Source organism: Balaenoptera acutorostrata, chromosome 8, assembly GCF_949987535.1.
Source record: "Balaenoptera acutorostrata chromosome 8, mBalAcu1.1, whole genome shotgun sequence".
Taxonomy (NCBI): domain Eukaryota; kingdom Metazoa; phylum Chordata; class Mammalia; order Artiodactyla; family Balaenopteridae; genus Balaenoptera; species Balaenoptera acutorostrata.
The window spans coordinates 86,214,183-86,229,095 of NC_080071.1; the positions used below are offsets into that span (position 1 = coordinate 86,214,183).

General features: G+C 52.0%; 1 protein-coding gene, 1 non-coding gene and 1 pseudogene across 2 annotated transcripts; 1 reads left to right on the forward strand and 2 right to left on the reverse strand.

The window, feature by feature from the left end:
* Positions 1 to 1,132: 1,132 nt before the first annotated feature.
* Positions 1,133 to 1,548, forward strand: LOC102999557 (protein FAM136A-like; annotated as a pseudogene).
* Positions 1,549 to 9,963: 8,415 nt separating this feature from the next.
* GPR55 (G protein-coupled receptor 55) lies at positions 9,964 to 10,989 on the reverse strand. The gene has a single exon (XM_007184886.2). It carries the CDS (start codon positions 10,987 to 10,989, stop codon positions 9,964 to 9,966), a length of 1,026 nt encoding a protein of 341 aa, XP_007184948.1.
* Positions 10,990 to 13,063: 2,074 nt separating this feature from the next.
* On the reverse strand, positions 13,064 to 13,136 carry TRNAG-GCC (transfer RNA glycine (anticodon GCC)). The gene has a single exon. It is a non-coding gene; the product is annotated as a tRNA-Gly (tRNA).
* Between the last annotated feature and the right edge of the window lie 1,777 nt (positions 13,137 to 14,913).

The window sequence follows — 14,913 nt, forward strand, 5'->3', positions numbered from 1 at the left end:
CTGCCCTCTGCTGTTTCCCACCCCGTCTCAGACTCAGCCACTTGCTTCCTGGGGCCGCCTACGCCTTCCCAAAGCGCAGCTGGGAGGTCCAGCCAAGTGGCTTGAGCTGCCCACCAAGCGTCGTGCCTGCCTGCCTCTCGGTGGAGGCGAGCAGCCCGGGCCCCCCCTCCAGTGAGGACCTACTGCCCAGCTGCTCTCAGGCCCTCAGCGCGGGGGACCTCCTATCCAAGGTCGCACGTTCCCAGGCCCACATCTGAGACTGGGTCACATGGGGTCTACAGGCCTGGAGTCCCGTTCCAACTTGGGACGACTCTGAACGGACCTCACAGCTGCAGGGGTCTCGCGGGCATTGGCTGAGGCGCAGTTGGGCCTGCATCCCGGCTCAGCTTCTCCATCACTCCTACTGCTTCCGTCCCCTCCCTTCACAGGCGTTGGTGCTGAGAACACTCCTTAACAAACCGCCCACACGCTGAGCTCCATCTTGGAGACAACTTTTCAGGACACCCAACCTGCAGGGCACTCTGCAGCTCCGGCCTGGGGTGGAAGCCAGGCCTTCGAGAGGAGAGAGTGGGGTTGGGAGGAGGTGTGGGGGATGGGGGGGCCTTTGGGTACCACTGGAGCCCCACGGTCTTGACCACTCAGACCACAGGCCTTAGGATGCACCACATGTGCATCTGGTGTTGGGGTGCTTCTGTAGAGTCGCTCGGGGGACCCGCCCACCATGGTTGCTCCTCTTTTATCGTTTTACACATCAGACCACCGTGTCCTGCCATTCACGCTGCCACTGAGATTTTTTTGAAGTTTAGAAACCACATGCCCCACCCAAGGCCTGCAGGCGGTTTGGGTTCGGAAATGGCCCTGTTCTCCGATCCCCAGGTGTTCACTAGTCTCTCAGAGGGGCTAGCAGCCCCCTGTTCCGGCCTTCTTGCTCCACACAGGAGTGGACACACAGTGGCTTCTCAGGAAATACGATGCCAGTTGAACTGAATTGAAGCTGAAAGGGGTTCCATCCACAGATCACAGAGGGCACTTGCCCATCAGGACCACGAGGACCAGGGCGAGCTGGTAAGAAGCCTCTTCTGGCGGGAATCCATGTGGGCGCCGGCGCGGCAGGGAGCAGCGTGGGGTCACCATGGCAGAGCTGCAGCAGCTCTGGGTGCAGGAGGCGGTGGACCCCTGGTGAAGAGTCTGGAGAGAGAGAACATCCGGAAGATGCAGGGCCTCAGGTTCCGGTGCAGCGCCGGCTGTTGTGAGGTCAGCCAGGTGTCCGTGCAGCAAGTGCACCAGTGCACTGAGCACTGCCGTGCATCTCTGGCTCAAGCCCAGGCCCTGGGGACCAGCGAGTTGGAGAAGTTCCAGGACCGCCTGGCCCGGTGCACTATGCATTGCATCAACAAAGCCAAAGATTCAATGGATGCGGGGAGTAAAGAGCTTCAGGTGAAGCAGTGGCTGGAGAGTTGCGTGACCAAGTGTGGGGATGACCACATGAACCTCTCCCCAACCATGACCAAGAAGATGAAGGAGTGTCTCTCGTCCATTGGGAAATAGATGTCTGCTACTGACCAGCGGGGCTGAGGGCAGGAATCTATTTAAAAAGAGGAATGGGGATTTGGGTCTTTAAGGAAAGTTTATGAATGAGGAAATTAAGGATGGCAGCAAGTTTCAGGCCTAGGTCACTTGCCTCTGGACACTGGTTCCTTTGTGTTTCAATCCTAGAAAGTGAAATGGAAAACACCAGTGCTAAAATTTGGGTCAGAGATAGTACAGGAGAGTTTTTGTGAGCCTGAATTTCATGTGGCCAGGGCTTATCCTGGCAATAGGGAATCTCCCTTGTACCAAACCAGAGCCCTCCAAAGTACCAGATTCTCTTAGTACACAGATACCAACAGGCTGGCAGGTCCATCTAACCCGCCTTGATCTGGTGGAGTGTGAGGAGAGGTGTTTCTGATTGTTGCCAACCTCCTGTTTACCAGAAGGATCACCACTACATTTTCCACAAATTGGAAATAAAACAAAAGCCATGAGGTCCCTAATTTAGAGGGGGAAAGGGGGCTTCTGCGGTTTTGTTTTGCTTGGTTTTGTTTTATATACAAGGGCATGAAGTTATTTAAGATGTAGAGTTGGGAGAGGTAGTTTGGATAAAAATTTTGAAAGAGTCTATTTCTGGCCATCAAGATACGGATGTGCATTTCTTAAAATTCTCACACATGACATCTTTCAGCCTGGAGACCCTGCAGAAACGTAAGAAGCGATATCACACCGGTAGGGGAAGCAAACCTTCCTTCTCACTGGCAGCCATGGTGGGCCCTGAGGCTGTCTGCAGCAGACTGACAGGACAATCTTGCAGTGACACTCACCCTTGAAGGCAAAGAAGATTTTGATTGTGCCATGTGCTAGTATTCAGGAATGAAGAGCGAAAGAGGAGCTGTTGGCTGCTTAATTAAGAGAGTTATGAAGTACAGGCTTTGGAAGAATCTGGTTTTCAAAGAACAGAATAGGGCTTCCCTGGTGGCGCAGTGGTTGAGAGTCTGCCTGCCAATGCAGGGGACACTGGTTTGAGCCCTGGTCTGGGAAGATCCCACATGCCGCGGAGCAACTGGGCCCGTGAGCCACAATTACTGAGCCTGCGCGTCTGGAGCCTGTGCTCCGCAACAAGAGAGGCCGCGATAGTGAGAGGCCCGCGCACCGCGATGAAGAGTGGTCCCCGCTTGCCACAACTAGAGAAAGCCCTCGCACAGAAACGAAGAACCAACACAGCCATAAATAAATAAATTTAAAAAATTAAAAAAAAAAAAAGAACAGAATAGAGTGAAAGCCTAAACCCAGTATTACTTACTTTGCCCCCTGAAATAACAGAGCTCTATTGAGACAATCCCTTGGCAACATGAAGGTCAAGGGAGAAAAAGTCAGCAGCTCGGGGGCGAGCTGTGACTCCTTTAGTGCAAAAGAAGGACAGCCCTCCGTTACCAAATACCAAATACTTTTGCCCGGGCCTTTGTGACATGCGTTCTTCTTGCTCCAGTTCTAGCACCTTACAGTTTTGATAAGGACCTTGTTACTTGAAATGATAACATAGCCTGTCTGTTTGCCATTTCAAGACTGTGATATATTTTCCTAGTGGTTTGGTTTTAAAAATAAACAGGATTCAATTTTTCTTCCATTCCCTCTGCCTGAAAAGGAAGCCAGGTTTTTTGTCTAGAGGTCGGGTAAAGAAAGCCCTGCAGGATTTTGTGGGTGGGGACTACAGAGGAGTGTGGCCGGGCTCAGCGAGGCTAGAGCACCAGCTCCCCAAGCCTAGGAAGATGCAGGCTGTTATGGTTTCCGAGAAGAGCCAGGACAAGACTCCGCCTCCCCATGGAGTGGCAGGATGGCCGAAGGGAGCCTCGGGCTTGAAGGGAAAAGACCACTTAACACCAAGTTCTCCGGGGCTGCGGGGATGAGCTTCATGCCCAAGTGTTTGAAGGGCCTGTTAAGTGGACGCCACAGCTGTGCCCAGTGTGACCTGAGACTCAGAGGCCCCTGTAAATAGTGCAGCCACTGAGGGGCCTCATCCCTAAGACTTGTGCAGGTCCTGGGAGAGGGAGGAAGCCCCAGATGATGGAGCTGGAATGTCCTACAGTAAAGCTTGATGAGTTCAGAGCAGGTGACGTTCGATTTGAAGAAACAAAAGAAGCACCACACTTCTTTTGCTCCAGATCACAGAGCAAATCCGCATGCAATGGGCTGAATGGTGCCCCTCCCCCCGAATTTATACGTGGAAACTCTAACCCCCAATGTGACTGCTTTGGAAATAGGGCCTTTAGGAGGTGATTAAGGTAAAATGCGGTCATAAAAGTGAGACCCTGATCCGACAGGATCAGTGTCTTTATAAGAAGAGACACCAGAGCTCACGTGCACGTCCTCCTCCCTCCCTCCGTCCCCACCACGTGAGGACACAGTGAGAAGGCGGCTGAGGGCTCTCATGGGAAACCACACACTGCTGGACCCTGAACGCAGACGTCAAGAACTGTGAGAAATAAATTTCTGTTGTTTAAGCCCCTCAGTCTGTGGTGTTTTGTTACGGCAGCCCTGCAGGTTATACGCCATTCCCTCCCTAGGGATGGGTTTTGCAGCGTGCAAGAGTTTCCAGCTCCATTACATCCATTTTCATCCCTATTTTATCCATGTGACTTAAATGTACCAGCCTCTGAAGTCAAATTTTCTTAATACTCCAAGAACCATCAGTTTGCCCCCATCAGTGCAGATGTCCATTTTCCGCCAGCTTCCCCTCCGCAAGTACTTCTGGGTCTCCTGCCCCAGGACATGCGGACGAGTCCCCCAGACGCCCGCTGGGTTTGCATTTACACGTGCTCCACTCTGCTGCACATGCTGGATTCCCATCAGTGAGAGCTGAACCCTGGCTCCCACTTTAAGTCTGTGCTGCAGACTGGAAAACGGGAAGAAAAGCACAGCCAAGAGGCTTGTCTCTGCCATCGGAGGCGGCCCTTCCCGGAATCCAGGGGCAACAACATCTAGCACATCTTGGGAGGAGGTCCGCCCACCTCCCTCTGGCACCTCTGGTGCCAGTACTTTGGACACTTCCTTGACCATCCCAGACCCGTGGCCATGAGGCCTCTCTGCCCTTCAGGGAAACCCCACCATCCACTCCAAGAGCCGTGGTTTGGCCCTGGACATCACCCAACGATCCCTGGGTCATTGGACGCCTCGTGCAGGCACCACCCATGCGGATCAGCTACTTGGATCCTCTGCATTTAGCCAGGTCAGGTCTGATAACTGCAAACGTTTGCAAAGCTCTCTGCAGCCTCCACCGGTCCTCACCCCTCCCTGAACGAGAAGCCACGCACACGTGTCTGTGCACCGTCGCCCACGATGTGCAGCCCCGAGCCCCCCTCAGAGAGGGGTCTCCGACAGCGGAACACACTTCACAGAGACGTTCATTACACAGACGCACCCTGAGGTGCCTTTTGCGTGACTGTCGGTGCCCCTCGGAGCCTCAGGTCTCAACAGCCTCCCTCGCAGGGTTACACTTGCTCAAGCGAGGCCCCCAGAACAAAGGCTGGCTGAGGCTTCCAGGTGAACTCAAGGCCCCTGCCCCACCCCCCCGCAGAAGTGACGTCAGGCTTTGAAGTGACAGGGCTTCGGAGACGTCAAAGCACCGAGGGCCACATTTAGCTCCCGATCAAGCGTCCTGTGGGCCCTCCTGCAGCGGCTTTGTGCAGAGGACACATCTCGCAGGCTTGTGGCAGGGGGTGGGGCCTGAACTGGGGCAGAGGGGCGTCTGTTTGTCCTCCCACCCCCAGCTCCCGAGTCCGCCTTGACCCGCCTGCCATACGCTGTCCCTCAAACGCCCACTCACGGCTCTGAGTCCTGGGCTCACTTGAGAAGCCGGCTCTGGGTGGAAGAAAGCCAGAGGCAGCTGCAGTGGTAGTTTCAGGGGTTGTTCCCCCCAAAATATCTCTGTGACTTTTCTGTGGGTCTTCGAGTCCTCTCCGCCCTCGGCAGTGGGGTCTCACAGTGGGCCTGGAAGGTCACTGCGCACAGCACAGCCCACCCTCTAGGGTCGATGGAGGGTGGTCTGGTGTGGGTATCACCACCACCCCACGTGGTTCCTATGGAGGGGCGTCCCTGGCCCTTTCTCGTGACTGTTCTGCACACCAGGCTCTCCTCACACCCACACGGTTGCTCTTCTCAGTTTCTCTCCTCACTGATCTCTCAACAGAATCCTTTTTAACCTCTGTTAGTCTCTCCAGGTGCCCACCAGGTGTCAGCCATTTCAAGCATCTGTGCAATCACTGTGTATTTGTGGTAACAAGGCTGTTATCTCACTACAAATGTCATTCGTGTCTTGTAGCAGCTACGTAGCATTCATACAGTGACTCTTAGCTTCATAGGATCCCCAGAGAGAGACTCAGTAGGAAAATAGTGGCAAATGCAGTTGGTGGACTAACATTCTCCATGCAAATGCTCCCTGAGGGCCAATATTCCAAGGGAGGATCAGTCCTTGCCCCTGAGGGGATGTGGTCCAGATGTGGGTGGCTTCTGGGTCAGCAGAAGATGGCCGTTGAATCAGCCTTCTCAGGCTGCCATAACAAAATACCACAGACCTGTTGGCTTTCACAACAGTTCTGGTGGCTGGAAGTCCAAGATCAAGGTGCCAGCAGGGTTGATGTCTGCTGAGGGCTCTCTCTTTGCGTTGCAGAAGGCTGTCTGCTCACTGTGTCCTCATGGAGCTCCCATTCAGTGCATGCAGCAGGAGGAAGCAGGCACTCTGGTGCCTCATCCTATAAGGGCACGAATCCCATCATGAGGGCTCCACCCTCAGGACCTCATCTAAACCTAAGTATCTTCCAAAAGTCCCATCCATAAATACCATCACATTGGGGGTTAGGGCTTCGACATATGGATTTGGGAGGGAGACATAGTTCAGTCCACAGCAGCCATCAAGGAGCAAGGATGCCCCCAGTCGTCCCTTGGCACCCAGGTCACAACGGGGCTGTGCTCAGGACTGTGGGGGACTCAGGAGAACGGGGTGGCCCAGGCCAGGGCCTGGCTGTTCACATTCTCCAGGAGCTCTGGATAGGTTAGTAGGATTCATGTGGGATGAGTCATGAAAGAAAACTCAGATATAACCTGGGAGAAATGGACTCACTCTGTGGGTGGTCAGAGAAGGGAGGGGTCATCAGTGGAGGACTTCTGGAGAACTGGCTCTGTGTCTTCAGCCTGTTAGTGGTTAACAGGTCTCCTGAGCTGGGCCACACAATGTGTGCACAGGAGTCAGGGCCTTTGGAGGCAGCTCCAGTGTCATGGTGGTGGTGGGACAAGATGGCGGGAGCAGGGTGGAGTGGACTCAGAGCTGGAGGGACCACAGCCTGTGGGGTCTGTGTGGCCCAGTTGCTGCCCCAGAGAACCAAGTACCCAAGTGGATGTGAGGGCTACATTTAGACCCTGCAGGGTCTGGCTCCTGGTCACCTGGGACAGGCCCCAGCTGTGCTCCTGGGACAGGCCAGAGGGTGGGTCTCTGTGCTCCCAGACTCCGTGTCCAGGTGGCTTCTTCGATGTGGTCCCTTCATAGTTCCTTTGACCAAGATTATTGGGTCACCTGACAAGGGCCATCAGCAACCAGCTCTTCTCTGAAGTCAATAAGGGTAGCCCAAGACAAGGTTACTCAGCATCATAGGAATCTATTTATTTGGCAAATCAGATTATTCAAATTATTTTTTCCAGTTAATTGTCCCAGTTTCACACACGTACATATACCTTGTGTATCTCAGATTTTTCCAGATTAGGAGTACAAATAAGGCCAGACAATGTCCCTAAGCCTCCACTGGTTTTAGTAGTGAAAATTTCAGCCTCTTCCACAGCTAAGTTCAGCTGTCCCTAACTCACTGACTGCCACTTGCTGCAGGGTGGGCTCTGGGTGCATCAGCACACTAACCTTAACCCTGACCCTCTGCCCCTTCTGTGCCTACTGGGCCTGATTGCTGATCTTGGGCCAGACTTAGCCCAGAGTGTGGACCCTCCTACAGAGCAGCCTAGCCTGCAGCTCTGGACCTGTGCCCACTCCCACAGACCCTGATGGCTCCTCTGTGACATGCAAGCCAGGATGGGTCCTCATGGGGAGAGAGAAGAGGCCCATCTCCTTCCCCTAGTGTGTTGGGATCAGTCAGCGGTTCCCAAGGCTCACCTCCACAGTGGTCACATCAACCCCAGTCTGCCACATCCTTCCAAGGACCTACACCTAACAGTTACGCAGCTTGTGAGTCTATACTCCCCTCCGGCCCTCTGTCACCTGGCTCGGCAGAGTCATGCTGCCTACAAGACAAGACTGTATGTTTACAGACATCACTGGAGATGATGGGTCATCAGGGCCCCACCATCCCTTTCCTCTTTAGAAGCCTGTCTGGCCCTAAGCACGCTGGTAAATACAACTGCAGCATGAACCGCGCCACTCAGCTCCACTGGGCAGGCTCCCAGCTCCCAGGGCAAAGAGAGAAATTAGAGGCGGGCGGTTCCTAACTCCACCCACCCATGGGCTCTGACCGCATCCAGCCCAGTGTCCTGCTGGGTACATCTCTGGCTTTCTGAGACTAGCACGAGTCTGCCTTGGCCCAGGATGGCCATGGGACTGTGTAGCCTGTAGGCAGGGGGAGGAGTGTCCAGGGCTTGGAGCAGCTGGGCGGGACTCATCTCTGGGTCTGCAGAGCTCCTGACTCTGGCTGCCGGTTCACGGAGGCCCAGTCTGAGGGGCGGGAGCCTCTGGCCCTGGCCGTGATCCCTGCTCTGCACCCATTTCTACCCTTTCTTCCTCACCGTTCCCTCCAGCCCCACAGAGTGCCACCTGACCACTGACCGCAGGGGAGCGGGGAGAAGGTGGGGCTTCTGCCCTTCTATGGCTCTCAGTCAAATTGAGGATTCTCAGACAGGAAGCCACTCTGCCCTCCATCCTTCCTGCCGGTCTCACACCCCAACCCCTCACAGAGCCCCAGCGCTTCAAGCCTGAGACTGTTACCCAACCTCACCTCCTCCTTCCTCAGGGTTTTATCTAAATCACCCTCTTTGCCCCCACACGGCCACCCCTCCCTTCCGTCCACCGCTCAGCGGTGGACGCCTCTTCTCCTGCAGGTATGAGGTGGTTGCTTTTCTTCCTAAAGTCCTCCCCCCCGTTCACATTAAGCCTCATTTGTTGCTTCTCATCCCACTCACTCCGTCTTGCAAACCACCCCACAATTTATCCTGATCATCATTTCACTCTCTGGAGCAGCTGAGTCATTGGCAGGCTTTCAGCTGCCACCACTGCCCCTTCTCTAGAGCATTAGAGAAGCCCAGTCCAAACTATGATTCAATTGTTAACAGTTTCCAACGAGGCACTGCCAAGAGCCCTGTGTCGTCGAGATGGTTCCTCTATTCCTGGCTGTCTCATCTTCTCCCTCCCAGCCACTGGACAGGGACCTCTCTGTGGACGGTGCCACTGTGGCCGGCTGCCCAGCCAGGACGCAGGTGGGCAAGACAAGCACCTTGTTCTCCTCTGGCTGAACCGAATCGAGCCTGATTCCTTCTCATCATTCTCAAGGAAACTGAATCTAATCAACAACATCCCAGCCTGTTCAAGAGAGCAAACTGGTCATGTCCAGAAATTTCCCACTCCCAGGCTTGTCTCTACTGCCTCTCCTCCCCCTGGGCCAGTGCAGTGGACGCCCCAGTGGCAATGGGGGAGGGGCTGTCCAATTCCAGCCCTTGGCCTGTCTCCTACCTTTCCCAGGTATATCCTGCCCCCTCGTGGCTCTCAGGTGTCACCAGTGCCTTTCCACTCTGTCCCCACTATTTTCACAAAGTGTCCACAACATCACAAATCCTGGTCCACACCAGCCCGCCTCAGTCCCTCTGCAGCTTTGTCCTGGGCACAGGAAAGTTTGGCTGGCCTTCCAGGCCTTTCCAAGGCCCATAGAAAACTCGGGGCTCTCTGCACGTACTTGCTCTCCCCAGTCACCCACTCTGCTGGCATCTCTGTGAGGTCATGGGTCAACAGAGCTCCAGAAGAGACCACAAAGTACAACTGCTCCACGCCGGGATCCCCAAACCAAAAAGGAGCTTGGTCCATCCCTCCCACTCCATCTCTCCTCCATGCCAACCCTCTTGATTCTCTCTCCTAACTCCTCTCTCTCTTCCTTTCCAGAACCTTCTAGCCTAACAGAAGGACAGAGGAGAGCTGGGAAACAGCCTTATTCAGATGGTCTCATTCTCTTTCTCAATTCTTCCACCGCATGCTTTTTAGGCTTAGAAATCAAGAATTCACCTGGGTCTTAGGTTCTTCAGAGCTCCCCAGACACTGAGTGTTTATATCAAGTTGTCTGGCTGCTGGGGAAAGGTTTTGGGGCCACAGTGAGCAAAGACGGCATTCAAGTGAGCGCCAGAGGGAGGGTACACCAGTAAATGTGCCATGTGTCAGCCCACCACGTCAGAGCCCTAGGAAGAGGTATCTGCTGTGGAATTCAGACCGAGGTTTCCTTCCTCCAAGCACAGCTGTCTTCCCTTAGCCATGGTGGTCATGGTGTCCTGGAGGACCAGCTGGGCCCTGGGAGGCTGGTAGGCCATCATATCCGTGCGGAATTCTTTGATGACAAAGTAGTAGCAGAAAACATCCAGACAGCAGTTGATGTTGGAGAAACACATGGACAGTTGCAGGAACAAGATGATGTTCTTCTTGGCTCTGCACTCCACGATAAAGCCATTCCTCACCAGGAACTGCAAGAGGAAACTCAGGTGGACGGGGAGAAAGGAGACCACAAAGACAGCCAGACTGGCCGCGATAGTCCAGATACAGGCCTTCTGCTGGACCCAGTCCTGGGTGTGGTCCTGACGGGCGACCAGAATGCAGATGTTCCTGTAGGAGCAGAAGCCCATGATGCTCATGGGGAGGAGGAAGCCGAAGACCTCAAGAGGGAAGAAGACCTTGGCACTCCAGGTGCCATCAGACATGTTGTGGAAGCACCTGTAATCTTCCACTTTCCCATGGAAGCTGTAGATAGGGGTGCTCCCCACCCACACCAGGACCCAGATGGCGCAGCAGATCCCAAAGGTCTTCCTGGGGGACCGGAGGTGGCTGACCAGGAGCGGGTACCGGATGGCCAAGAATCTGTCCAGGCTGATGAAGCAGATAGTGAAGATGCTCCCATACATGCTGATGAAGTAGAGGCACTCCACTAGGGTGCAGAAGGGAAGAAGGGGAGCCTTCACGTGAGACAGGGCCATCTTGAATGGGAGAGAGAGCACCAGCAGCAGGTCAAAGACCGCCAGGTTGATCATGTAGATGGAGGTGGCAGCGTAGCAGGGCCACCTCTTCTTCAGGAAGGAGCTGAAGCCTCGGATGGCGAGCAGATTGAGGAGCAGACCGAGGAGGAAGGTGGGGATGTGGACAGCCAGCTGCACTGTTTTCATCAGCTCATCCACATCGTGGAAGGAGCAGTTCTCACTCTGGTTTAGCTGGCTCATGTTCCTTCCTACAACGTCAACAGTAGATAAGATGAAGGTCCTCTTACTCTCTAGAACTGATGGATTCAAACGACTTTGTCAAGAATCATAAACATGACCCCTTTCTCCCACAGCAATCTATGCTCTTTGAATAACAATTAGAAGACACAGGAAGAAAAATTACCTCAAAATCTGTTGCCCAGATAGAACCACTGTTACTTTATATATATGTGTGTGTATATATATATATATATAAAGTATATATATAATCCCAGACTCTTTCTGTACACACACACACATGTGTGTGCCTTTATCTTTAATAAAAACAGAATTGTGCACAAACATCTGTCCCTTTTTTCCAATCAGAAGTCTTTCTGTTGAAAGTAGTAACAACAACATAAGCCCTGACCCAAACTGGTTTCATCAAAGAGTGAACTTCACAGAACTGGAAACATGAAAACTAGGGCAGGGCTGACTTGAGCTGCAGATTGTACAGCTTCAAATGCTGTTTTCAGGACCCAGCTCCTCTTTATATGTTGCCCCTCTGCTCCACCCCACCCCCACCCCGAAGGTTGGACAGAGCTGACCCCACCCCCGAATGTAGGGCTGGTGGCAATCAGTGCAGCACATTCCTCTGGACACCATCACTGGTTCATTTATAGGTCCAGGGATGAACAATTGACCCAGAGGCGATGAAAAGCAATGAAACTCTTGCTTGGGTTTCTAGGAAGGGGGTTGGGACTTTTTCTTTGGGATTTGGAGTTGGGAGGATAAAGTCTGAAGCTGCTACAGCCTCTTGTTCTCCGAGGAGAAAACCAGACAGAAATTGGAGAAACATGGAAGAAAGAACATTCCCAGAGGGAATGAAGTAAGGGCTTGAGGTCTCCTCAAGGCAAAGAAAGGTCTTTGGACGGGTAGAAAATTAGAGCTGGCCTCAGGGACAAGAGGATCAAGGCTGCAGCCGTGGCTGCAGATGGAAGCTGGAAGCCAGCGGAGAGAGGGAAGTCACAAGCCCTTGGGAAGGAAGGAGCTGAGTACTTTTAAGACCCTAGAGAGAATGCCATTCCAAAACCCCCTCTAACTGCTAGCAAAAAACAAAACAAAAAAACACATATATCTCTCATCCATTGAACACTATTTAGTAAATATGTAATATACATTCTTTGATTTGGTGGCTTTCCAAAAATTCTACATTTTCCTAGGTGCTAACTTTTCTTATAGGTTTATGTCATGAGAGATCTAGGAAAATGTATTTACTCATATCAAAAGCTCCGGACTCCTGTGGTCTGTGTGAATGGAACCTCCTGAAGTTGTGCAGCATAAGCCCCAGGTGCAACTGCCCCAACCCTAGGATGCCTGGAATAAATTAAATGCAAGCTGGCAGGCTACCCCCTCCCAACAAAATATGCCGAACCATCCAACAAGACTATCTCAAAAAATAGCTAGAATAGTTTGGAACCGACAAGATAAGTTACAAAAATGGTGAGAAGAACAGGCAAGGACCCAATCTGATCTAACTGAAAGGTGTTGCAGCACCAAAGAGGAAGACTCATTTGGCTCAGAGAAGTCACCTTCAACATCAGAAACAGCAGAAAACCAAGAACCACAAAGATAAGAACAAATACAAGCTTGTGCTTAAAGAGATTCGACAAGACTGCAAAAAAAGGAACTTGGGCATCTGTTTTTGGCTGGGTCATGCTCAGGCAGACCCCATGGGTGAACCCAGCGCACATCGCTGATGATTCAAAGATCAGAACTGAAGTGGCCAAGAAAAAAATCGGTGATGCTCAAAGATAAACCCAAACTCAAGCCCACAACATGGCTGAATTGAACAAACCGATGAAAAACAGAGAAAAATGGCCTGACGGAAAGCATCCATTCTAGGATGCTGGGATTTGTCTGAGTGGATTGTACCAGGTGTTTGTGTGGAAAAGAGACAAAACTCAGCTATCAGCGCCCTTCAGCAGGACGATCCTAAAGGTCACATTTGAATTGCTGAATTACTTCATTTTTTAAAAATATTTATTTATTTATTTACGTGGCTGTGCCGGGTCTCAGCTGCGGTGGGCTCTTAGTCGTGGCATGTGGGATCTAGTTCCCTGACCAGGGATCGAACCCAGGTCCCCTGCAATGGCAGTGAGGAGTCTTAACCACTGGACCACCAGGGAAGTCCCCTTAATGACTTCAAATGGGAGCTTTTCAAATGGTAATTTTTGAAGCTAGAAAACCATTCTATGGACTAGCAAAAAGAAATTAGGTTGAAAAAAATACTTCCAGCTAATGGTAGATTGAGCAGAGACTCTAAAAAATTAATCCTCTGAATTCCCTCTGAAAGTTCAAGGAAACCATCTTTTCAACAATCTTTTTTATAAAAAGATCAGGAACTTCACTGGAATAAGATAAAAAGGCTTCGGGCTGCAGCAAGAGATAAAATATTCATTTTTTTTCTCAAAGATGGGCTGCCAGTAAAAACCAATCTACTTGGTAGGAGGAGCCAGCAACCTCCCCACTCTTGACCCATTGCCTGGGGCTGTTGATAACTCCTGTTCCGGCCAACTCAGGGATCCACTGCAATCAACTGATCACACTGTAAGGTGGGTGGGTGGGAGGCTGAGAAGCAGATGCTTAGACAATATTAGACATTTGACAGATTTACTAGGGGAAAGGCCTGTGAAGGATAAAGGGAAAGGGACAGGAGTGGACAGGGAGAGCCCCTCAGGCCACAGAGCAGTCTGACACCTGTGGAAGGAGAGAGGGATGGAAGGATTGGGTAGGAAGAGCTTCAGACCACAGTGCAGCTCTGAGAATGATGGGCCAGGTCGACGGAGGGTCTCTAAGCACAAGTGGCCCATTGGAGAAGTTCCACGTCTAGCAGGAATCTCCCAGGACCAGTGCTTCCATGGAACCCAGTTGTTAGCTAGAAGCAGTCCAAGGTGAGGATGGCCCCAGCTGGGCTGTCAGTCACCAGGGCCCTGGTCCCAGCCTCACACTAGGAAGGAAATAGAATGAATGGGGAAAGGTCATGGGTCAAACAAATCAGGTCTGTGAATAGACGTGAAGGGCCTGAGAGGACCTTTGTTACCCACCAGCAGCTGGTATCTGAGAGGTGGGGCTGCACTGAACAACAGAGACGATGAGAACTTGGATTAGAGGAGCCACGTTTCATGCAAAATTTTTGGAAAGAAAACCACTCCCAGATGTCCCACTTACACCTTTAAATGTCATTAATAGAGAACCTTATAAACATCTGTGAACAAACCAACCAAGTCTCCTGGAAACCTCTCTGAAAAAATAATTAACACCAGAAAAGTTTTGAGGGAGAAAATTTGAGCACAAGAATTTCATGCCCAGTTGGGTGGCTGTTCAGGTGTGAAGATCATAGAAAGCCACACTCAGGTATGTGTGGCTTCCAGGAAAAAACTGCCTCCAAGAGGCAGAACTTTAGATCTCCAAGAGATCTAACCACAAAGGATGCAAACATCTAGGCGGGAAAGCTTGGAGCTGAGCATTAAAAGCAGGAAACTGGAAAGAGAACGAAGCTATGATGAATATAGTTACAGATTTTAAAGAAAAAACAGTAAAAGAGATCATCCATGTCTTTAAAACAAGGCAAGCTGTAATACCTCAGATAAGTTAACAAAGAAGGAAGATGTTCTTGAGTTGAAGGAGGCCGGGGTGGTGGAGAGTACTGGAACACAGGCGGGGCAAACACTCCATAAAAGGAAATTAAAAGTCATCGTTCTGGGGCTTCCCTGGTGGTGCAGTGGTTAGGAATCCGCCTGCCAATGCAGGGGACGCGGGTTCGAGCCCTGGGCCGGGAAGATCCCACATGCCGCAGAGCAACTAAGCCCGTGAGCCACAGCTACTGAGCCTGCATGCCACAACTACTGAGCCCGCATGCGTAGAGCCCGGGCTCCGCAACGAGAGAAACCGCCACAACGAGAG

Bases quoted from the DNA above. Each gene is read 5' to 3' on its own strand.
- GPR55 (XM_007184886.2), bottom strand. From the start codon at position 10,989: ATGAGCCAGCTAAACCAGAGTGAGAACTGCTCCTTCCACGATGTGGAT.